Source organism: Crocodylus siamensis, chromosome 6, assembly GCF_052110815.1.
Source record: "Crocodylus siamensis isolate JL-2025a chromosome 6, ASM5211081v1, whole genome shotgun sequence".
NCBI classification, from domain to species: Eukaryota; Metazoa; Chordata; order Crocodylia; family Crocodylidae; genus Crocodylus; species Crocodylus siamensis.
The window spans coordinates 17,036,253-17,061,086 of record NC_143400.1 but is presented as its reverse complement, the minus strand read 5'-3'; the positions used below and the strand labels follow the sequence as shown (position 1 = coordinate 17,061,086).

General features: G+C 56.7%; 2 protein-coding genes across 2 annotated transcripts; both read left to right on the top strand.

Annotated features, from left to right (window-relative positions):
* The first annotated feature begins 1,691 nt into the window (after positions 1-1,691).
* LOC149861311 (uncharacterized) lies at positions 1,692-8,922 on the top strand. The gene is made up of 7 exons (XM_090056382.1): positions 1,692-1,844; positions 3,249-3,459; positions 3,881-3,970; positions 4,470-4,712; positions 5,544-5,660; positions 6,855-6,985; positions 7,467-8,922. Exons 2-7 carry the CDS (start codon positions 3,252-3,254, stop codon positions 8,484-8,486), a joined length of 1,809 nt encoding a protein of 602 aa, XP_089912508.1. The 5' UTR covers positions 1,692-1,844; positions 3,249-3,251; the 3' UTR covers positions 8,487-8,922.
* A 7,953-nt stretch (positions 8,923-16,875) lies between these two features.
* LOC149861310 (SLAM family member 9-like) lies at positions 16,876-20,795 on the top strand. Its single transcript, XM_090056425.1, has 4 exons — positions 16,876-16,939; positions 18,482-18,844; positions 19,514-19,780; positions 20,507-20,795. The coding sequence occupies exons 1-4, from the start codon at positions 16,882-16,884 to the stop codon at positions 20,773-20,775; spliced, it is 957 nt and encodes a 318-aa protein (XP_089912551.1). The 5' UTR covers positions 16,876-16,881; the 3' UTR covers positions 20,776-20,795.
* The last annotated feature ends 4,039 nt before the right edge of the window (positions 20,796-24,834 follow it).

The window sequence follows — 24,834 nt, the reverse complement described above, 5'->3', positions numbered from 1 at the left end:
CCAATTTTACCATGAGGACATCAGGAAGACCAAGTCAAAGGCTTTTTTGAAATCCAAGTAGACATCAATCTCTCCTCCCTATGCAGGTGATGCATCACCTGGTCATAGAAGGAAATGTGGCTGGTCAGGCAAGACCTACCCGCAATGAAGCCATATTGGCTGTATCTCAGAACGCTGTCTTCTGTTAGCCTGTTGTTGATGCTTTCTTTGACGATTTTTCCAAGATCTTTCCAGGGACTGAGGTCAAACTGATTGGCGTGTAGTTGCCCGCATCTTCCGTTCTTTCTTGAAGACAGGCACCACATTGGCCCTCTTCCAGTCTTCAGGAACCTCTCCCGAGTGCCACAAGTTCTGAAATATCCTTGCCATTGGTCATGCCATGGTGTCAGCCAATTCTTTTAGCACTCTTGGGTGCATTCCATCCGGGCCAGCTGACTTGGGGCTGTCCAGCCTCTCAGGGTGTTCCCTCACAAGATCTCTGCCAATTATAGGCATATGATCGCCCTTACCCTGGTAGTCCTGTGTCCTGTGAGGCAGGGTGATCCCCTGGGCTGGTGGAAAACCATTGCAGAATAATTGTTGAGATTAGGAGAACAGACTGAGATCAGGGCCACCCACCCCAGCAGTGCCAGGCACTGTGCAGCCCCCCCAAGTCCTGCATCCAGCCCTCATGCAAGGGGCATGAGCAGCACGTCAAGGGCGTGCCCTCCTGCCCCAAGCCAGGGCAGGAGTTGGTGTGGGGCTGGTGAGGGGCCAACCCCACCTGCTGGTAGGAAGCCCGGCCCCTGGGGAAGGAGGGAAGCCGGGCACCCTTGCCCAGCAGAGTGCAGAGAGCGGGGGCAGGTGCCACAGCCACCCTGGTGTCTGGGCGAGGAGCCAGGGGGTGCCCACACAAGCGCTGCAGCCCTCCAACATGGGGTGGCCATGAGTGTGGGGTGCTGCTGGTAGGTGAGTGGGGGGCTCAGGGGCCCCACACGGCGGTGGCACTGGTGTGGGGGTGCAGGGTCCCCTCCCTGCCCCCCCCCAGGCATTGGAGGCACCACAGGAGCAGCGCACACATGGGAAGAGGGGAGGATCAGCGCATCGGCTTCCCGCACGAAACCCAGAGAGTCGTGCTCCGGGCAGAGGGCACAAGGTGCAAGGTGGAGCAGCGGCCTTGCACATGGAGACTCAAGACCGGAGACGAAACGGGGCAAACCTGTGCCGACTGCACAGGCACTTGCCCCTGCTCTCTGCCATTGCCTCGGGCTGCTGCAGGGAAGAGGGCACCGCCGCCCCGGAAAGCCGTGGCACCTGGCCGCAGACGGGCAGGGCCCGAGGGTCCTCGAGGAGCTTTAAGGAAGAGGGGAGGTGGGGGAAACCGCTTGTTAAATCAACCTAACTCCTACACACACACTCGCACACACGTGCAGACACACATGCACGAACACGCGCGTGTGTAGCAGATTAGCTTAATTTAAAAAGTGCTGTGTCCGTGGGGGCTTCTTCCCCACCAACGGTCAGACAGCCCCACATACACACCCCCACCCACACCCACACCCTCCCCCACAGCCCACACGCGCGCGCACATGCGCCCGGGGCAGAAGGGACCCGGGAGTGCGCCCCCGCGCTCTCTGATTGGCCGGAGCTAACCCTTCCCCCTGCTCCTATTGGCTGAGCGGGGAGGAAGGGGCGGCGCTTCTCGGGGACAGGGCTCGGGGGCGGAGCTTGCAGAGGAGCTGCGCGCGCGAGTCGGGGCGGGGTCTCCGCCCCGGGGCGTCGCCTGCCGGCTCCGGCCCGCTGCCCTGGCCGCGCAGAGCGGGCTGTGGGGGCGGCGCCGCGGGCCCGGCCTCCCTGGCCCGGACGTGAGGCCCCGTGCGGTGCGGGCAGCGGGCACGGCCCTGGGGACACCGAGGGCGCCCTGCGGCTGCCCCGTGCTGCCGGTGGCGGGGCTGTCCCGTAGCGGGCGCTGGGCTGCGTGAGTCTGGAGGAGCAGAGGGAGGTTTGACAGCAGCCCTCAGCTCCCTGCAGGGCTTGAAAGAGGCCGGAGCCGGGCCGGTCTCAGTGGGGCGGAGGGCAGCCGAGGAGCAGTGGGCTGGGGTTGCAGGAAGGGGAGTTGAGGGTGGATATTAGGAAACACTCTCTCAGCAGGAGCGGGGTGAAGCACTGGAGCAGGTTCCCCAGGGAGGTGCTGGAGTCTCCATCCTTGGAGGCATTTAAGCCCCAGGTAGACAAAGCCCTGGCTGGGATGCTGTAGTTGGGGCTGGTCCTGCCCTGAGCAGGGACTGGATGAGATGTGACCTCCTGAGGGCCCTTCCAGCCCTCCTTTCTGTGATTTTGTGAATGTCTTCATTTCATTTCACACTGCACAAAAACCCCTTCTGCTGTCCTTTGACAAAGACAGCTGAGAGTAAGAAATGGGAGGGCAGAGTGAGAAATTAAATTTAAAGCTGGTACCATGGGTGGGGGCTGTAGGTCGGGAATGGGGGGCACCAGCAGCTGGAAGAGCTCAGGGCTAGGGGAGCTGCGGGGCTGGGGGAGAAAGTTGGGGGTCCAAGGGTCACAGGTGCAAGGGCTTCCAGGCCTTGCCTGGGTGCAGGTGCCATGAGTCTTGGGGTATGTACCCTGCCCCAGGACCCACCCTGACCCCCCGCCAGCCCGGTCTGAACCCAGGGAAGCACCTACCAGGTGGGTGCAGGATCCCTGCCCTGCAGGAGCCCTGTTCTGCTCTGTGCACTCACTCTTGCCCCTCTCCACCATTGTACCCCTGCCCTAGCCCCCAGCACATACGTACACAGAACCCAGGCATCTGGGACCATGCAGGTGTACACACACACACAAACACATACACATGCACAAACTTCGCGCACACACACACAAGAACCCATCTTGCTGACACCCCCTCTGCCCCCTCCCACCCATAAGAACCTGTTTGTCTGACGGGTCTTCACCCATGTGCACACCCCACCCTCTCCAGGGACTAAGGCATCTGGGACACAGATCAACCATCACTCTCCTTCCAAGAACTCGGGCATCTCTCTCACACACACACAAACAGGTATATGACACACAAGCCATCCCCCACAACAGAACCCACAGTCTGTCCGACACAATCATGCGCACACATGCATGTCCCTCTTATCTTCCAGGCTGTTTCTTCTTGAGCATGGATGCTGCTGTCCCCGTTTCCATGTCTTGAGGGAAGTTCCCTCCCAGCCCCGTCTCTTCCAGGCCACAGCTCCCCAATGACATATTTATCTCATCCCCAGCTCATGGTGAGTGTGAAGGTCGAGGAAGTGTCCTCAGACAAGATGCAGTCCATTGCAGTGGTGCAAGATCCTGGTGATTGCTGGCTGGAGCAGCCACAAGCCCATCATGCAGACAGGCTTCTGGAGGAGTCAGGAGAGAGGCAAACCCCAGGGCCTGGGGACAAGCCATGTTGTGCCCGCAGAGAGAACCCTCTGCCCCACCAGGAGTCAGGTGAGGTACCAGACATAAGGCCCAAGCCTGGTCTGGGTGCCCGAGTGTCTGTCCTGCATGGAGGGGGAGAGGCTCGAATGTCTGCCCCAGCCCGTGACAGGGCTGCAATATTCATGAACACATAACCCTGTGGCTGGGCTGGGCCCGAGCTCTGATCTCTGTGGGTGGGCAGCTCCCCGGCTGGGGGCCCTGATCTTTCTCTCTGCATGTCTGCAGCACCCAGCAGAGAGAGGCTTTGTCTTGCTTGGGCCTCGTCTTACTGCCATGGTAACAATCAGTGATGTAATTCATGTTCCAACAACCATGCCCCTGTAAGTGCTGTATCCAAAATGGGGCTGGTTCAGGTGATGGAGAAATGAGACTCCCCAGTGGCCTCTGGCTGGTTCAGGTACAGTTAACTCAGGGCTCTGTCCTGCTGCAGATTTCCCTGTAACCGAGGAGACCTGGGAGCGGTCAGCAGATGAAAGCTCTTCAGGCTGGTGCCCCAAACGAGGACCTTCCCCAGGAGCAGGTAAGGAGCGGTGGTTTTATCTTTTCAAGAAGCAGGAGCCACTGTCTCTGTGGAGAAATCTCTGCCAGAACATTTTGATGGGGTCAGTGCTCCAACAGCTCAGCAGCTCTTGTTCTCCCAGTGCTGCTGGAAGCATTTCACAAGCCCTGGATAAGACTGACATGACATTTCCCCTCCCCTGCTCTTAACATGTGATTACTGATACAACTCCCACATCCCTGGAGCTTCTTTCCAGGGAGCAATGTCCCTGCAGGCCCTGACATGGTGCTGCGATCACCACCCCTCGCTAAGACAGAGTTATTGGGGCTCATCTCCAGCCCCATGCCCATAGAAGTCTGTTAGCAAGAGCTGTGGGACTTTGAGTCTTCCCTCTCCCCCATCTTCCACACACTGAACCCTCTCTCTTTCTTAGTCCCAGACCAGTACAGGAGACTAGCAGGGGTTTCCCTGTGCCGGCAGCACCAGGGCTACCCTGTGCAGTCTCTTCCCCACCCTGCAGGTGCTGGGACCCCGAGGAGAGGTGAGCAGAAGCCTCCTGGAGAAGAGCTGCAGAGGACTTCCCGAGGGAGACTGGAGGAGAGGGGCTCCTTGATACCTGAGCCAGGCCAAGTGCAGCTCTGGGAGGTGTTTGAGGCCGTGGCTGTGTATTTCACGAGGAAGGAGTGGGAACTGCTGGAAGATGAAGACAAGGTGCTTTACCAGGACCAGATGCTGAAGATATACCAAATCCTCGTTTATCTGGGTAAGGCTCTGGTTGTTGCTTCTCCCTGGAGCAATGTGAGCTCTGAAGTTTTGTAGTCGTCTCCCTGTGTTTCAAAAGTCTCATCCTCATGGACTTTTGGCTGGTGGTTTCAATCCACTTCCTCCCCATTGCACTGTCAGTGATCAGACCTCTCACATTTCATACTGGTATATCCTTCTTTATTTAATCCAGCTGTTGTCACTTGTATTTTCCCCATTCCTGTAACTCCTGGTGCTTCCATATTCAGCAGTTTCTTGGCAACATGATCTCCCTTTCCCTTCTTAGCATGTTCATATGATCTCCAATTTATTGTGCCTAAAAATACACAAACATCTCTTCCTTGGGGAATTAGTCATGGATGCTTTTCCCTGCCACAAGTCCCCACTTTAAATATTCACTGAGAATAAGCTCCTTTCCACTCCTCTTTCTAGAATTCCACTGATAAGGTAAATGTCACCCATCCACAAGTGTGTCCAATGTCTCTTCTTTTTGGTATCTTGAAAACAGTCAAAGTTTTATCCTGCTCCTAGTGCATCACAAGTCACTGCATCTCCATGCCCATCCCTGGTGAGTCTGTCAGTTTAATGCCTTTTTCTAAAACAGGAATGGTTCATGCTTTGTTTCCTATGACCATCCCTCCCTGACTTGGGTGACAAGGACCATCCTTTAATGAAGGCTTCTCCCTGCAGTGCCTTCTCTTTCATCCTAAATACTCGTTCTCCCTTATCCATCAAGTCCTTAATAGAAAACTTGAGTTCGTTGGGTCCATTCCCCACCTGGTTATTCTGCATCTGATAGTCATAAACCCTCTTTGACCACTGCCCCGAACAGGATATCGAGGTCCCACACCTGACTTAATCTGCAGCATCCAGCTAGGACAAGTGACGCTCTGGCACTGTGATGATGAGGACAGTGGGGAAAACTCAAGGTCAGAGGACCTGCTTGCAGGTGAGTTGTGGCTGTCCCTTTCACCCAGCTCTGCTCTCAGTAATGCTTCATTCCCAGAGTGCCAGGGGGTCCTGGAAACTACAGGTGTGTCTTGTGTGCTGTCATTCCAGGGTGCTGATCTCAAATACAGTACATTATGCTATAATGTGTCCTGACAGGTGCTGTTCCAACTCCCTGAAATTCAGAGATGTTGAGACAAGTAACTGTTCCCATCCTTTCCCTTAGTGAGAGATGTTAGGGGACAATCAGGTTTGCTGCCTTGATTTTTCAGCCCAGATGTGGTTTCCCTGGGACACCATGAACTTAAACTTTCATCTTCACTCAGCAATGTAAGAGATCATTCCCCAGCCCAAGCTAGCCATACCTTTCCTCTACCCTCTCCCAGGGCATGATGGGATTTGTAGTCCCCCATGCAAACCAGCATGATGTACAGAGGCTTTTTGTAGCCATTACTGTTGGACAGGAAAGAAACTGAAGCTCTCCTGGCTTCTGGTCAGATTGACCTGCAGCCCAGGAAGTGTTTCAACATGGTCTCAGGCTGCATTAAATGATTTTGTGGCATGAGTGGGATTCAGAAGCTTTCAGGTTGTAGGAGAAAGTGAATATGCCACAGTTTGCACTGGAGTTGTCCCCTTCCTGTTTTGTCTCTGTGGCCCTGGGTATCATGAAGCCTGAGACCCAGCATAGAGTCCAGGTTCAGGTTCATGCCAAGACCTTAGATGTGGTGCAGACTCCTCTGACATAAAGGCCACCTGGGGCCTGTCAGCAGAGGAAAGTTCATTCCCTGTGCTAGACACAGCTGTGCTCTTTTCAGAAGAGAGAGTCACAACTCTAAGACCTCCCCTCTTCCTGAGCACATTAGAATAGGAAGCCATTCAGGTACTGTCCTAACACACATATCCCACACGTACTTCTCTTAGCAGGGCCTGAGGTGATGTGGCTCATAGCTGGACCAGGAAGTCTGAGAGTCTGACTCTGAAGTCCCGGAAATAAGGAACATTAGCCTTGCACAGGGTTTTGCCCCTCCTTCACCTCTAGCACTTAGGGTTTTGGCAGGAAGATCTGGATTTCTTGAGGGAACACAGGTGCTAAGGTCCAAGCCTGCTCTGAGGCCCATCCCAGCAGAAGTAATAGAAATGTTTGCCCTTTCCCAGCAGAGTGTGGATTATTCTGGGGTTTGTCTTCCCCATGCAGGAAATGCCTGGCTTCTGAGCAGAGCTGAGGGCCCTGAGATCCTAGAGATGGACTCGCTGAGACCTGAGAAGGAGCAATGGCACAAGAGTCAGGGCAGGCCTGAAAAGCAGGAGAATGTAGCAGCAAACCAGGTACCATGTTCAGCTGAGTGTGAGAGTGGAGAAGGGGCAGGACACAGAAAGAGCCCTGGCTGCAGATAAGAATTTGTATAGCTGAGAGACCTAAAGAGGCAATGCATCCAAGCCAATGCAGTGGGGGCAGGCCTCAGAGGGAACCAGGAGGTCACTGCCAGGCACAGGGGCAGAGCCCACTCCTGCCCCAAGGTCAAGAAAACCTTTAACTGCCATCACCCCTGGCTCTTCACATGATAAGGCACTTTGGGGACAAGCCCCATGTGTGCTCCAAGTGCAGGAAACGCTTCACATGCCTTTCGACCCTGGTTGCTCACTGCCAAATCCATTCTAGAAAGCTCCCCCACCACTTCACCAAACATGGGAAGGGGTTTTTGTGCTCCTCAGACCTGGTCAAGAACTTAGATGTGCACAAGGGAAGCATCAGTACTGCTGTGTTACGTGTGGTAAGACCCTCACTAATTTATTCTCCCTTTCTCAGCACCGGCATATCCACCTGGGGAGCAAGATACACCACTGCATCAAGTGCAGGAAGAACTTCAGCTGCTGGCAAGACCTGTCCCAGCATGAGTGTGTGCAGATGGGGGAGCAGCCACACCATGTCACCAAGTGTGGGAAGAGGTTCAGGAAGCCCTCCGAGCTGGCCAGGCACTGGTGCATGCACACAAGGGAGAAGCCACATCAGTGCTCAGAGTGTGGGAAGAGCTTCAGCCTGTCCTCCAGCCTGACCAGACACTGGCTCATCCACACAGGGGTGAAGCCACATCAGTGTTCTGTGTGTGGGAAGAACTTCACCCGGTCTTCCCATCTGGCTGAGCACCAACATATCCACACAGGGGAGAAGCCACATTTGTGCTCTGTGTGTGGGAAGAGCTTCACCTTACCCTCTAACCTGGCCCGGCACCAGCTTATCCACACAGGGGAAAAGCCATATCAGTGCTCTGTGTGTAGGAAAAGCTTCACCGGATCCTCCCACTTGGCCCGGCACCAGCTTATCCACACAGGGGAAAAGCCACATCAGTGTTCTGTGTGTGGGAAGTGCTTCAACCAGTCCTCCAGCCTGGCTCAGCATCAGCGTATCCACACAGGGGAGAAACCACATCTGTGCTCTGTGTGTGGGAAGAGCTTCACCCTACCCTCCAACCTGGCCCAGCACCAGCGTATCCACACAGGGGAGAAGCCACATCACTGTTCTGCATGTGGGAAGAGCTTCACTGGATCCTCCCACCTGGCCCGACACCAGCTTATCCACACAGGAGAGAAGCCACATCGGTGCTTACAGTGTGGAAAGAGCTTCACCCGATCTTATGACCTAGCTCAGCACCAACGTATACACACAGGAGAGAAGCCACATCAGTGTTCTGTGTGTGGGAAGAGTTTCACCCAATCCTCTGGCCTGGCTCAGCATCAGCGTATCCACACAGGGGGGAAGCCACATCAGTGCTCTGTGTTTGGGAAGAGCTTCAACCAGTCCTCTAGGCTGGCCAGTCACCAGCTCTGAAAAAAAAAAAAAAAAAACCCTTCGCCTGTCTACCTGGTCTGAGACAGCCCATTCCCTACAGGCTTTGATTCAGCTCTACCTGGTCACATAGGCAACTGGGCTGTAAAAATTCCTAAAGAAGGAGGAGCTCACTCTTCATTTGTCCTGCAGTAGGCATTTTTGGGAAGGAGAGGCAGTCATTTTGGGGACTCAGCCAGGCTTGGACCTCTGGAGAGCTGCACTAGATGATTATACTGTGAGTAGATATGGGAACATAGCCAGTATATTAGGATTAAGTGATTTTAGAGTTAAAAGGGCCACAAACCCATTTTTGTATGACCCAATATATTAGAGATTGCTCAAGGTGTTTGTTTTTTTTCTCTTAAACTTCCTCTCTTCTCTACCTCCCCATGCCCTTCTCTCCCTCTCTGATCAATAAAAGCTATCTGTTACAGTGTTCCTGGCTGTGAATCTCTATGGGGAGATGGAAGAGATAAGCCTTTATAGCTCCCATTGCTAGGCTAGCTCAGGTGGGCTTGGCTTTTTACTTTTCTCTGGTACAGGAGGCTTTCTTTTGAATGGTTCAGGCTAAAAGGAGCACTTGGAAATACTCCCAGTGGGCAAAGCACCCCCAAGGTCTGCAGGATCTGTGTACCCCAGGCTGCACAGAGCCCTAACAGAGACCAGTGCCCGGGTGGTGACAGCATTACCCCAGGCTTGCGGGAGGTCTCTGGGAAGGGGGACAGGTGGACGCAACCCATCCTTCCCTAACTGGCTACCAGGGACAGGTCACACAGCCCGTGCATTTGTACCATGATCATGGTTTTTGGCCCAGGTGGTTTTACTTAACCTGGCAGGGGAGATGCCCTTCTTCTCAGTTTTAAATGCCTTGGTATAGTCATAGGGTGAATGCCTGTCCCTTGCACTTTGCTCAGGCTGACTTCCACAAGAGCCTACCAATGCCTCCAAATGCAAGGATCTCATCTGTGCAATTAATGGTGATGGCGGATTGCTCCTGGGCCTGCCTTCTCACTTCCTTATTCACTTCTTGTCTTATACTAAGTGAGACTTGGGGGCATCTGAAGCCCAAGGTGTCTGGGTTTGGGGCTTGCATGTAGGATACCTGCCATGGATCTGAGGGTGTCTGAAGCCCCAGGCTGTATAGTCTGGAGTGGAGGAGACTTGCCAGTGGTTGCGAGACACAGACTTGAACAACTGACTTCTGCTCAGTCGATAGTATTCAGAATGAATTTGGCTCATTTGGCCCAAGACATGAAATTTAAAAAAGGGAAAAAAGTCCCCCCCGCTTCCTCCCACCAAATTTTATTTCTCTCTGCCAAGATGATCATCTCTACTTGTTTCTTTTGAAAAGTTTACACACCTTCACTTTGCTTTCTTGTGAGCTCTGTCTTACTCTCTATCTTCTTTCTTTTTATGTTGATCCTCAAGTTTTTCAGCTCCTGTTTTTTCAGTTCCTTCTTTGAATCAGCATCTTTTTGCTCATTACTGGGGGGGAGGGTTTCTTTCTTTCTTATCAGGTTATCCAGTGGCCATGAGGCCCCTTTCTCCCAGACTGCTTTTCAGCACCTTAGCTTATTATAGTTTAGTGTGACTACAGTATAGAATAACCAGTACTCCTACAGCAGTCGTCAGCAGCTCAAAGTCTAACTGGGAGGAGGTATCAAGTGGGGTTTCCCAGGAATGTGTCTTGTTTGGTATTTTTATTAATGCTTTGGATTACAGAACTGAAAGCATGCTTAGCAAAATTGATTACCTTGGACAGTGAGATTAGGATCCAGAATAACCTTAATAAACTTGAGAAATTTACCAAAGTTAATGAAATGTGATTCAATACATCCTGAACTTGGACAGAACAGCCTCATGCACCAATACAGACTGGCCAGGCTGCAGACAAGGATCAGGATTTTAACTAACCATAAACTGAATATGAGCCAGCAGCATTTTATTGCTGCCATAGGTGAAGAAAGAAAACGTTTTGGGGTGGGGGGCAGGGGGCTGAGTGCACACATGAATACCCATACCCTCCCCTGCCAAGGAGGAAAGTCTGCAGGGGAAGGGGGTGGAGAGGGGCCTGGGGCTCTGCTAAGCGGGGATGAGAGCACCATGCTGCCAGGCCCTGGACATAGGGACGCTGGCCCCACAGAGGCCAGGGTCCCCTGATCCGTAACGCTGCCCCAGGAACCCTGGGCTCCTTCTCTGACCCATTTCCTCTCCGCCCTCTGTGTAACACACCCTGGTGAGGCAAAGTCAGCTTTCTGCTGTCCATCCCAGCCCTGGTGAGCCTGGCACAAGGTGAATGTGGTACCTGAGCGGTGGTGGACAGGGGTGTAACAAGGAATCCCAGCAGGCTGGGGTGGGAGTGTGCACTCAGAGTATATGATGGGGGACCAGGGCCAGCTGACCGAGAGCAGGATGTGGGTCCTTTCCCCAGGCCAGCCCACAGGCTTGCGAGCTCAAGCAAGTGCTCTGCCCCCGTTCCTCTTCTGAAGCTCCAGGGCAGGCCCCTGTGAGGTGTGTTGGGCTGGTTGAGCTGCCCATTGCTGCCTTACTCCCACTTTCCCTTCCCACCCCAGCTCTAACACCTTCTCCCCACAGCGAGCTGGCTTCTTGACCCTGAGATGGAGTTGGGATTCATGAGAACTGTCCTGCCCATCTTTGGCAATACCAGCATGAGGGGAAACCAGTTCCTGAAGAGGACTGGGAGCAAGCCCGCCCCCCTGGATACCCTGGAGAACTGCCTTCTCTCCCCTCCACCCTGCTATTGCCCCCCCAGAGAAGCAGCCCTGTGGGCACCTGGAGGGACTCAGAGGGGATTTGCACTTGAGGAAGGCCCTGTCGCCATGAAGAGCCTGGAGAAGCCCCCACCAGGCCCCCCAGAAATAGGATAGGGCTGTCTGGAGTCAAAGAATCCTCCTGCTGGTTCCCCTGGGGATAGTGTACCCTGGTCTCCTGCAACAGGCCTTGGGGATGGGCTGGTGGAGGCACTGGGCAAGCAGAGTGTGGGGTGATGGGGGCAAGCTCCACAGCACTGACCCCCAGAGGGGAGGAACCAGACCATGTCTTGGAGGGGGACCAGTTTCACAGCACTGACTCCAGTTCTTTTCCTCGGGGCACGTGCCAGTCCATCCAGGCATGGCTCCACCAGCTTTGTGTGGACATCCTGCAGGACAGCCCCACTGTGCCCCCTGCTCTGCTACCTGCTGGAGGTGAGCAGGGGGCACTGGCTGGGCATAGCTGGAGGAAGGCTGGGGGCAGCACTTGACAGTGGAGGTCTGGGGAGGAGGATCATAGAGCTGGCTGGGCCCTTCAGAGCACCCCCCAGACTGCCATGAGAACCCCAGTCCCCTGGGCCCAGGGGCTTCAAATCTCAAGGAGCGGAGTAGAGCCAGGTCCTGCATTTGGCTCAGGGTCTGCAGGGGCAGCCCTAGAGCACAGCTCCCAAGGCTGAAGCACTGGCATCGGTGGGTGCTGGGCAGGGTCTGGGTGGGCAGTGCCTGTCAGTGTCTATCCCACCGTGGATTTCCACTCCAGCCCTGCAATGTATCTGTCTGGGGATGAATGCCTGAGAGCAGAAGGGCTGTTGGTTGTAGCCGTGTTGGTCTAAGGACACAAGGAGACAAGGTTTTTGGGTAGATGTGATATCTTTTATTAAGGCAACTAAATAGTGGACGTAGGTTTTCTGGACTTTCGGAAGGCCTTTGACACTGTCTCTCACCCCATTCTCATTAAAAAACTGGGGGACTGTGGCATTGACACCCACACAGTCAATTGGGTCTCCAGCTGGCTGGAAGGCTGCATCCGGAGGGTGGTAGTGGATGGGTCATTTTCAACCTGGAGGGATGTGGGCAGTGGGGTCCCCCAGGGCTCGGTCCTCAGGCCCGCGCTGTTCAACATCTTCATCAGCGACTTGGACAAGGGGGTAAAAAGCACCCTGTTCAAATTTGCGGATGACAGTAAGATGTGGGGGGATGTGGGCACGCTAGAAGGGAGGAATAGGCTGCAATCAGACCTAGACAGGTTACAGGGGTGGGAGGATGAGTACAGGATGGGATTCAACACCGGCAAGTGCAAGGTGATGGACCTGGGGAGGAACAACCAGCACCACACCTACAGGCTGGGGAACTCCCTTCTTGGCAGTGCAGAGGCAGAGAAGGATCTTGGAGTCATTACTGATGCCAAGATGAACATGGGCCGGCAGTGTGGGGATGCGGTCAGGAAGGCCAACCGTACCCTGTCATGCATCCACAGACGCATCACGAGCAGATTCAAGGAGGTGATCCTCCCCCTCTATGCGGCACTGGTCAGGCCGCAGCTGGAGTACTGAGTCCAGTTCTGGGCGCCGCACTTCAGGAGGGATGTGGACAACATGGAGAGGGTCCAGAGGAGGCCACTCGTATGATCAGGGGGCAGCAGGGCAGGCCCTACGAGGAGAGGCTACGGGACCTGAACCTGTTCAGCCTCCACAAGAGAAGGCTGAGGGGGGATCTAGTGGCCTGTTACAAACTAGTCAGAGGGGGCCAGCAGGCACTGGGGGAGTCCCTGTTCCCCCGAGCACTGCCAGGAGTGACCAGGGTCACAAGCTGGCAGAGGGTAGGTTCAGACTACACAGCAGGAGGAGCTACTTCACTGTCAGGGCGGCTAGGGTCTGGAGCCAACTTCCAAGAGAAGTGGTGCTGGCTCCTACCCTGGGGGTCTTTAAGACAAGGCTTGACAATCACCTTTGACCCCAGTACTCTTTCCTGCCATGGCAGGGGGTCGGACTCGATGATCTGCTCAGGTCCCTTCCGACCCTACCAACTATGAAACTATAAATACTTGGACATTTGGTCTTTGCAAGCTTTGGGGTACAAACACCCCTCTTCAGGCAGAGGGAGAGTCAGGAGGAGAGGCCTGAGCAGCAGAGGCCAGAGCCCATTTGATGAAGGAGGCCCTGCTGCTGCCTGGCTTCTTGGTGAGCAGCTGGGCACTACTTGCCCGGGGTGCCAGGACCAAGGGGAAGGGCTGGGGGATGCCTGTGCCCTGGAGGGAACAAGGGACTGATGGAGTGGGAGTATGCACGTTCCCAGCAGCCTCCCCAGAGGCCCCTCCATTGTGGCATAGCCCCATGGTGCTGTAGGGCTTCCCTTCCTCTTCCAATGACAGGGATCCTGTGAGAGAAGGTAGCAGTCTTTGGTTCCCTGGAGCCAGCACCTGCCTGCAGAGAGCACCTCAGGGCATCACCAAGAGAGCAGCACCATCCCTCTTGGTGGGGGGAGATCTGGGCTGTCACCTTCCCAGCCCCTCCACCGCCCGGGCACAGGGCCCCCTCCTCTGGTCACGTCACATCCTCTCTCCCCACAGCCTGGAGCATGACAGAGCCCCTCTGGTTCTGTAACCGGTGGCAGCTGGAGCTTTATGAAAGGAGTTAGGAATTTGGTTTCCACAACAAGGCCCAGAGGAGCTTGGTAAGCAGTGCTGGGATTCCCCGAAGTTTAGGGCTGGAAGGGCCTTGGTGAGATCATTGGGTCTGGCCCCCCTGCTCTGGGCAGGAAAGACTGCGGGGGTCCAATAACCCGAGCAAATTGGAAGAGGGCCAATGTGGTGCCTGTCTTCAGGAAAGAACGGAAGATGCGGGCAACTACACGCCAATCAGTTTGACCTCAGTCCCTGGAAAGATCTTGGAAAAATCATCAAAGAAAGCATCAACAACAGGCTAACAGAAGGCAGCGTTCTGAGATACAGCCAATATGGCTTCATTGCGGGTAGGTCTTGCCTGACCAACCACATTTCCTTCTATGACCAGGTGATGCATCACCTGCACGGGGAGGAGAGATTGATGTCATTTACTTGGATTTCAAAAAAGCCTTTGACTTGGTCTCCCTGATGTCCTCATGGTAAAATTGGGAAGCTGCAGACACAACAACCTTATGGTCCAATGGCTGGGGAACTGGCTCCATGGTCAGACCCAGAGAGCGGCAGTCAATGGAACCAAGTCAACATGGTGCACGGTGACCAGTGGCGTCTCCCAGGGCTAAGTACTTGGACCAGAACTCCTTAATATGTTCATAAATAATCTGAATTCAGGTGTCAGAAGCAGACTGCCTAAGTTCACAGACGACACCAAATAATGGGCAAGTGTGGTCACTCTAGCCTAGAGGCTATGCTGGCAATTCAGGCCCACTTGGACAGGCTCACAAGGTGGGCAGTTCAAAACCTGGTGATGACATTCAAGACAGAGAAATGCAAGGGGCTCCACCTTGGGAGAAAAAACCCACATCATACTTCTAGGGTTGGCAGTGCTATACTCACTAGCACCACGGCCAAAAGAGACTTGGGGGTCATGACTGAACATGAGCTACTGATGCCACAGGTGGAAAAGCACATAAAATTCTGGCTTACATCTTCTGATGCATCTCAATTAAGACCCAAGAAGGTATCCTCTTGGCCTTGGAGCCTGCTGCTGCCCCTTGGTCCATGTGCCAACCTTGCCCTGTGGCTTACTCTGGCTCCTTCCCCACGTTCCCTGCTCTGCTGCATTCAATAGACATTGATCAGGGCCCCTCCTGGCCTCCACTTTGCCAGACCACACAACCCAGGCTGCTGCTACTTGTCTGTGGGGAATGCCCATGCCACACACCCAACTGTGCTGGCCACAGCAGCCTTACCCAGGGCCGTGGGGGCTGGAGAAGCTGCAGCCGTGGCCGTCCTGCAGCTCAGAGCCTGGCCAGCAGCCAGAGCATGGTTCAGCTTGCCAAGCTCCAGTTTTGGGTTGAGTGCACTTGCATAGCTGGGGGGAGGGCATTTGCCCCCCAGCAGCCTGTCAGTGACTGGGGAGGGCAATCCCTCTGCAGCCAGTCCCACTGACCAGGTGTTATCCCGCTGTTGATTCATGCAGCCTCTTCCAGAAAGGGCTGTGGCAGCTTCTGGGAGCACAACGGCGGTCCGCTCCCTAGCCGGCGCTTGCAGCGGAGGCACCGGCACTCCCGCCTCCCCCTCTCCCCTCCATCGCCTAAGCAGTGAGCACAGCCAGACAGGTGATGCACCGCTGCTCTCAGGGGGTGCATGTGCACCCCCGTGCACCCCCTACACATTGCCACTGAGTGCACTGCAGCCACGTGTGCCACCCACTTTTTTTCTGTGTGGGTCCCACTGTGCTGCAAGGACGTTGTGCGGGAAATGCCTGACTGTGTGGTGTGTGGCGTGTGGTGCTGCAGTCAGGTCTGTGGCACCCTAACACGGCTCCGCTCATCTGGACTTGGCCTATGATTCTAAGTGGAAATGGAGGCGCACGCAACACAATTTGTATTAGGCAACTCTCGATCCTCAGGATCCTTGTGTACACGCAGGAGATCAAGAGATCTAGTCACATGCCCAATGAAAGCATGTGCAGCAGACAAGCCCAACTGGAGCGGGACACAGCTTGTTCCAGGTTTCACAGATCCTTGTGTAATCTGAGTTGCAGTTCAAGTTTAGAGCAGGCTGATTTCTGCTTCCTCCCTTTGCTTCCCTCCTCTGGGTCAGAGCTGCTTCATGCCGAGCTGCACCCAGGGCCAGATGTTCCCTCCAGACCGTCTGCGATTCTGTGCGCTCTCCCAGCTTCCTGCATTGATGCTGAACAACTTCACATCATTTGTGCACGCATCAAGGTACCACCATAGAGGGTGACCCCGCTGCCTAGAGCCCTCTCAACTCTCGCTGTACACAGTATTCCTGGGGCTGTGGTTTCCGCCCGTTCATCTCCACCTTCTCTTCCTGAGAGTGGTTTCTGTGTCAGCCCTGCACGCCCCGGGACCTCCGTTTTGGTATCCGGTCTTCCCACTTCATTTTCAAGATCTGACACACATATCTCCTGTGGAAACTACTCGTCTCCTGATGTGCCTAGCATACACAGTTTGTAGGGCTGGGACCAAGTGACATGAGCAGTGCAGACCATGACATCCCGTGGCTGCCTCCGCACCGCTGGAGGCCACAGGGCTGAGGCTCCGGAGATGGGAAGGGCTCAGAAGCATTGGGAGATGTTACGATATGTCACCGAACGGCTGGTGCCAGTGGGGAGCCAGAGTTGCGTGGGGATGCTGGGATGCAGTGTCCTGAAATGGCTCCTGGCTGTGCCTGTCTGCAGGCACAATTGCTCTAAGGCGTTGCTGTGGGCCCAGGATGTGGGCTCACGTGAATGTGCCAGAACCTGGGCCTGGGCCTCCCTTCCCCTGACTTACGACCGAGTCACGGGCCCCGTTATCTCATCCTGTGCTGGCCAAGAGGACGAGCAGTGGGTGAAGAGGAAGCACGAGCTGCTGCCTCTGGGTTCAGGTTCCTCATGCGCAGCCCTGGTCACACAGGGGGATTCCATGCCCAAGTGCCTGGGGCGAGTGCCCACCCCCGGACTCAGCCTCTCTGCTCGGCAGCCTCTGCCAGGATGCAGCGGGGACTCCATGCCACCCTCGTCCTGGTCCTGGTGCTGGCCCAGCCCCCAGGTGAGTGCCGCAGGGGCGCAGCCGCTGGGCGCCCTGCAAGTGCCAGGCCTGGAAATCCTAGAGGGATGTGTGGCAGGAGCAGGGAGGGTGAGTGCTGCCCGGGGCCAGGGCAGCAGCTGGGTAGGGCTGGGCTCTCTCCGCCCAGGACACAGCAGTGTCGGTCTGCCCAGTGTCTGGGCCTGATCCTGCATGTGGGACTCACGTGTGGTGCCTGTGGGGCTGAGACAGAGGCATGGCAGGACGAACGCCGTTGCCCACATCACGCCGGGCACCCCGGTCTCTTCTCTCCAGGTAGGGTGACCACCTTTGTAAAATGGAAAGGCAGGACACATGCTCCCCTTTTCTCCCCACTGCCCCCACCACTGCCAGGGAGAGCAGGCTGGGCTGGGGGCAGATGCAGGCTGCCTGCTGCAGGCTCGGGGCTCCCTGCCTGGCTGCCTTTGCCCTGGGAGTGCCACGCCGTGCCCGTGCCCCCTGCGCGACTGGCAGCAGCAGTGCACACAACTCCACAGCGGCGCCCCAACTGCTGCCACAGACGGGCAGGGGGAGCAGAGATGATGAGGGACTGGCAGGGAAAAAGCAGCAGGGCGGGGAGCCCTGAGCCCATGGCAGGCAGCCCACATCTCCCTCCACCCCACAAACATATTTGGGGGGCAGGCGCTCCCCATTCCCTCCCCGCCCCCTGGATGAGCCGCCCGTGGCTCTGTCCTGCTCCTGGCCCCGGGCCCCATGCCCCGCTCTGGCTGGACAGTGCCCCCAGCCCTTGCCCCACTCCCACCCTCACTGTGGGGGCCTCAGTCTCCCTCCATGCCCCCCACCCCATCGACTTAGCCTGCAGGAAGCTGTTCTCCATGCTGCCCGGCTGTGTTCCCAGCCACGTGCACGTGTGCAGGTGGAAATATGGGCATGGGGCCACGTGGGTCCCGCTCCAGGCAGTCCCTCGCAGTCCCTCGCAGGCTGGACCGCGGCCCAGCCGCAGGGGAAACTCCCCATTCCCCGATCCCTGCGCGAGGCAGTGAGTCTGGCACCAATACAGTCCTGGAGCAGTGCAGCCCGGGACCAGGACTTGATGATCCCATTCCGGGACCGTCCCATCCATCGAGGGATGCCGGTCACCCCATCTCCATGCCCCCTCCCTGCCCTGGGTGTGCCCTTTGCCCTGGGCTGGGCACGTTCCCACAGACCTCTTCCTTCCTGTTTGGGCTCCCAGGGACGTGCTGGTTGACCCACACCAGGCACTGCCCGTTCGGGGCCTGGTATCTCCCTAGCCAACGGGGCGATGCTGCATCCCTGTGTGGCACCCTGTCCTGCAGGGCCCTGCTGCTGGGAGCACTGGTGCAGGGAAAAGGCTCCTGCCTTGCAGGGGAGGGATTTCAAGGGTCAGGACGGCACCGTTCCCCCTCCCCCAGGGCTGTGGTGGGCTCTGCTCACGCCCGTGAGTGACGGGCTCTGGGCCCAGCCTGGGCGGTGCCAGCCAAGGGCCAAGGGCTGTGCGGGTCGAAGGCCCTGAGCACAAAGCTGCCTTTTTGCCATTGCTGTCAGGCGCCAGTCCTGGGACAGCGTCGTGCTCCCCTGTGCGGGTAAACGGGATCCTCGGTGAGTCGGTCGTCCTTCCTCACAACGCCGCACCTGGGTTCAAACGCACCACGTGGGTCCCCCCCAGTCCTCTCCACGATGCATCAGGCAAAGCGGTGCCTTTGGCAGTCATCTCGTCACGGGGGCCTGGAGAGCTGCCCCACATCTCCGTGCCAGACCAGAGGTACAGGGGTAAAGTGAGACTCTTGGACCAGAGCTACTCGCTGGAAATCAGCGCCCTGGCGATGGAAGATGCGGGCCAATACGGGCTGACAGAAACCAGAGTGGGAATAGATACATACACTTGTTCCTACTTGCTGAATCTGTACGGTGAGTGTGTGTGCATGCATGTGCCTGCACGTGTGCTTTCCGGTGCGTACTTTTGTGCAAGTTCACGTGTGTGTGCACGCAGATGGAGGTGGAGGTCGAATGAGAAGCTGCTTTGCAGGGAGCTGTGGAGGAAGCATCAAGGTTGCTCCAGGTCGGGGGCTGCCCAGGGACAGGCCAGGCTGCCACTTGACCCAGGCACCCCTGAGGCTGCAGGGAGTCACAGCCCTTCCCTCAAGGGCGGGGGGGCATGGCGGGGGTGGCAGTAGAGTGGCAATGAGGGTAGACGTCCAGACAGACGCAGCCGCTGTGTGTGCTGTGGGGCTGGCTCCCACCTCGTGGGAAAGGACCAGGACAGCAAAGGGGACTGGGGGAAATGAGCCAAAGCTGAGGGAGGAGGAGGCAGAGGAAGGACGGGGAGACCAAGAGCAAGGGGAAGGTGGCTTCATCCCAGGCTCCTGCCCCAGAGTGAATGGTTGGGGCATGGCCCTGCAGAGCCCAGGGAGCAGCTCCCTGACCTGTGTCCCCTGCCGCCCCAGCACGCCCTGGGCTGAGGGGACACTGTCCCTGGGTCCCTTCTCCACCAGCCCCAGCCATGGCAGGGGGAGCCTGCAGCCAGGTCTCTCCACAGCAGCCCCCTCACAACAGCCCTTTCTCCTCCTGCCTCCCCAGTGCGTCTGCCGGAGCCGGAGATCAGCACGCGCCTGACCAGGGGCGCGGACGGCACCTGCAACGTGGCATTCACCTGCCGCGCTGGGGAGCCCGACCCGCACGTCACGTACAGCTGGACCCAGGCAGGAGGAGGCGCCGTGGGCTCCCCCGGGGAATCCCTGCTCGTGCAGCACCGGCCTGGAGACGAGGACTCGCCTGTCACCTGCACGGCCACAAACCCCGTGAGCAACAGCTCGGCCACGGCCTCCCCCAAGGCGGCTTGTGAAGGTGATGCTTGGCCACGGGGTAGTGGGGGCATTCCCCATGGCCATGGCATCCCAGGGTACACAGGGCAGCTGCTCCTGCTCTGAGACCCCATTGCCTGCTGCTGCCCGGCTCTGGGCCCAGGATGCACTCACCGCCCCTCCAGGCATTCCCCTTCCTCCCTCCCCTTCCCCACCCACCCAGCACCCTGCCTTCGCCCCCAGAGCCCCTTGCACCGCCCGAGCTGGCTCTGCTCAGCCTGCAGCTCCATGGCTGGGCCCTGCGTCCCTGGTGTGTGCAGCTGTTTCTCTGCACAGGTGGGTTGCTTGTTTCAAAGGGGAGGCCTGGACCCTGCCAGTGCCTGTCACAAGCTCTGGGACTGTCTTTTGGCCAAAGATCCCTGAGTCCCAGCCACAGATCCTTTCACCCAGGGGGAAACACACCCCACCAGGCCCGGGTGCCTGTGCCAGATGGATTTACAGCCTAGCACACAGTAAGCACCCCTCGAGGGCTCCCAGCCTTTCCAAAGGGACCCTACCACACCTTGTGCACCGAGTACCCTGCAGGCCCTGCCCTGGGCAGGAGGGTTTGCAGGGGGTGGCTGGGAGTGTAGTGTGTGGCTTGTCTGCCTGCACCAAGTGATGCCGCCACTTTGTCTCAGGTGTTCCAGGTTGTCCCTGAGCCCAAGTATCAGCCCAGCAGCAGGCTTCCCCACCAAACTAGCCCCTGCACATGTCTCATTTCTTTCAGGCACCACCTCGGCCCCATCACTGTCCTATTGCCGTGCCAAGGGGCTCATCCTGCTGGTGATGCTGGCAGTCCTGGTCCCCGGGATCTGGGCCGTGCACGTGCTCACCAGGAGGAAGCCGAGACATGCTCACCATGAGGAGTCCACCTCAGGAAGGGGGCCAAGAAGAGGGCAGGGGGGTTGCTGGGGGCGCGGGAGACACCTCTCTCAAGTCGGTACTTTTCTCAGCTCCCAAGGCAGGGTCCAGGGCTGTTTGGAGCAGGATTCCTGATTAAAGGGTTTCCAAACCCCATCCCAGCACACTGAGCCTCCTGCGTCTCTGGGGCATCCCTGGGTGTGCTCAGGCTCTCTGGGCGCGTGGCTGTGCCCACGGCAGCTGACAGTAGAGGGAGCGCCGACAAGAAGGGCACACAGTGTTGTGGCAGGAAGCCCCCTTTGTTTCTCCCCAAAATCTCTGCTCCGTGACAATGTGATGAGGATGGGCCCAGCAGAGGAGATGCACCTTTACCCTGTCTCTTTAGGTAAGCGGAGCTGGCTGCATTCCTGGGGGAGGAGGAAACCTGCTCCCTCTGCCCACGGGAATGGTATCGGCTAGCTGGGTGGGGGGCATCTACCTGGTGGCTAGAGTCTGCCCGGCAACTAGTGATGTATTTCAAATTGGTTGGCCGACAGCCGACAGGTGCTGGCCTCCATTGGACCAGGTGAACAAGGTCACAGGAGCTATATAAGTTAAGACTGCCCAGGAGGAGGGGGCAGCAGCCATGCAGGGGACTCAGACTCAGAGAGGGGCTTTACCATCTGACACTGGCTCTCTCCCCCATAACTCATGAGCGAGGAACGGCCTGCTCCAGAGGGGATCTCCAACAGCCTCGGGATGATGCTTGTGAGTAAGCTCCTCGAGATCTGGTTAGATATCTAGCTGGCAGTAACTCAGATGCGTGATCAAAAGGCTACCTCAGCCAGACTGTTTTGCTCTATGGGATTTCTGTGATGTTGCTCTATCTTTTACCCTATTTTCACCCTACCCCTGTAACCAATCAAGTTCTCCTTTGTGACCGGTGTAGGAGACTTATTGAGGGGTGGGTCTAAACTATGCCTAAGAGGCCCCTTAAGGTCTGCAGACTAAGGGAGACTTTCCTTTTTGGCCCCTGACTTGGGGAAGTGCCCAAAGTGCCTGTACTGGGTTGAGTACCCGTAGGACTATTAGGCCTGTGTTTCCCCGAGGACACGGAGCCAAGACAGTCCCTTCTCGGGGTGGTGGCAGCACACATTACCCCCAGACTCTGCTTTGGGGCTCGAGAGTGGGTCTGCCCAGGCTTAGGAGTCCCTGGAGAGGCACGTGGAGTCCGGAAGGTGGACAGGCACAGTGAGGTGGGCGGCTCAACGCAGGAGTGCCCCCTACTGGCCTGCTACAATGTAGTGGCGGAGGATTGGTCTGGACCAAGGACCCAGGCACCGGGGTCTATTCCAGAGCTGCTGCAGGGCCTAGGGCTGCGCTTCCTGCCTCAGTTTCCTCATATCCACATGTGAGAGGGCACAGGAGGTGCTTGGTGGGGCTCTGGGAACACCAGCCCATGGCCCTGTGGTGCCACTGACCTTCCTGTGACTGTGGTTCCTCCTAAGTCCCTCTGGGCTGCAGCTCCCTCGGTTCCTGGTCTGGCCCAAGCCTGTGATGAGGCTACTGGAGTGGGCAATGGGGTTCCCTCCTCCTCCCTGCCCAGTGCAGCCCAGTATTAGCTGCCATTGCCAACCCGGGAGCAAGCCTGGGTCTTGTTTGCACGGGGCCATCATCCCAAGTCCTGGAGCGCAGGGGGCAGCTGCATGGGGGCACAGAGACTGAAATCCACTGCCCGACTCCAGACACTCCTCAGCTGAGCCCATTCCCTGCAGCCCCGGGCAGCCTCCCCAGCCCCGAGTCCTCACAGCTTCCTCTCCGTCCCACTCTCCCTACTGCCAGGGCCTCTCCCCACTGCCTGCCCCCAAGGCTGACTGGGGCGCCGGGTCCGTCTTCCCTGTAGTCTCGCAGAAGAGCTGCAGAGCTTTCCAGCCCCATGGTCTTGCCCCCAGAGCTCACACAGACACCCCATAGGGAGCTGTTGACACCCCCGCAAGTAGCTGGAGGCTACGATTCCCCTTTGCCCAGCTCAGGGGCCACACTATCCTTCCTGCCTGCCTGAAGGGCTGCACCTCAATTCAACATGGACGTATGTGCTGTGTCCTCCCCATGGACAATCTCGCTTCCCCAGTCGCAGGCTGTCGCTCCTGGTGCTGCTGAAGGCCCCAGTGTATCTGCGCCATGACAGCACCTCTGTTGCTGCTGCATGGAGTAGAGGATTGCTTGTCCTGTGGACGAGTGACATGTAGCTGAGGTGAAGGTGCCCAGCAAGCTTCCAGCTGCCCTCGATCCAAGCAGCTCACAGCACATGTTCAGCTGGTGCAGATCACAACGGGCACAGGAGACGACTGGTAGTGTGGACTTCATTCCTGCTAGGGCTCCTTTCCTTTGCGGTGCTTTCACCCAGACCTGGGCAGGGACCTGGAATGGGGTTGGCTGGAGCAGAATCAGAGCCAAGGATCAGGCATTGAACAGCCCCCGCCTTGTGCTCCGTTCTCGTGTCTCACAACCTGAGCACCCCAGACACTCGCATGGGGAGGAGGGATCCCTCCAGCTCTTCCCTAGTGCTATGACCAAGTGTCCAGATTTATAGGACTCCTTTACAAGTTCCAGCCCCCTGTGTATTTGCTATCTAGCCAGTGAGCTAGACAGCCTCGGGCTGTCAGTCTGGGGCTTCAGACACCCCCAGATCTATGGCAGGCATCCCACATGCAAGCCCCAAGCCAGGAGACCTTGGGGTTCAGATGCCCTCGAGTCTCTCACTTGCCCCATGACAAAAGGTGAAGGAACAAGTCAGGAGCAATCTGCCATCACCATTAATTGTGCAGCTGCTCACCCTAGGGCAGACATACACATAGGATGCAGGGTATCACATTAGTAAATCTGTTGCCATCCAGATCATAGAGAATCCACTCAACATGCTTGATCTTAGCCTAAAACAGGCCAGGATGGAGTGGAAAGGGGCTGGAAGAGACCACAGGGGTTCTGATTGGCCACCAAAGTAGCGGGTGATTACTTGATAGGCTTTTTCCATTCCAGGGTGGCCAGCTAACAAGAAGGCATGGCATAAACATAGGACCATGGGCCTGCCTAGACATAGGGGCATGTAAATCTTACTCTAACAGAAGAGGAAACCACCCTGGATTTGAGGCAGTGGTCACACGAAGGGAGCCTGCTCCTCACAAGGTTCTTCCTGGGTGCAGCAGACAGCAGAGCCATTGGCACGGTGGTGCGAGGAAGCTGTGTGGCCTCAAAATGGGACAAATTTCCAATGGTCCCTGCACCAGGTTGGTGTCATATTCCACTTTCTGGGAAACAGCATCCACTTTCCCATTTCTGCATGATGGGGAAAGTCAAAGTGGGCCAAGAAAAACACCCACCACAGCAAAGTTGCCTTAGGTTGAGTGTTTTGGCTATATGCATATATTCTAGTATAATGTCAAAGTAATGCATGTCAGCAGGAGGAACCAGGGGCAGTCTGCAGAGATGTGTGCACTGGGAATTTGGACTACAGCTTCCAGAAACCTCTGGGGTTGGGGGTGGGGATGGAAAAACAGGAGGCTGGAGGCTGAAGTAAGAGGGAAAGAGCAGTGCGCAGGTGGAACCTGGCCAGCCCCACACAGGAGCAAACAGGGGAGCTGGAGATCTCACAGGCTCAGTCAACCAGGACTGTGGACTGAAGAAACTGCGGACTTGGGGGCAGCTGCAGCTCTTTGATCACTCTTGGGACTAAAAACATGTTTGGGGAACACTGCTGGAGGTGGCAGGGGGAGAGGGGTAGTAGGGAGTGAAGGCGCTGAGTGTATGTTACCACAATGTTGTTGTCCCCTCCCTTTGGCCTGTTGACCTGTGATCCTAACCCCTATGATTTTCTATATACAAGTGGGAACTTCCTCTTGCTTCTTGGGCCAGTTTCTGGGGTTGCAGGTCAGCAGCTAGGTTTTTGTGATTTGTAAGAACCTGTACTTTGTGCCATGGCTCTTCACTTCCCAAAAGGCACTCTGATGCCCCGTGAGTTGACAGGTCAGGATCTCAAGATTTCTTTTCTGTTGGGGGGTTTGCAGGAAAAGAAGATGCAGGATTTGATGTGGGACCTGTTGTTAGAGTGCTGGATGCATCTATTTCTACCGCAAGCAACAAGGTGGGGTCTGGACAAGCTAGCACGGGGCAGAGGTAAAAGCCCATTTCATCCAAAGGCTCACTGGGCTTCCACAG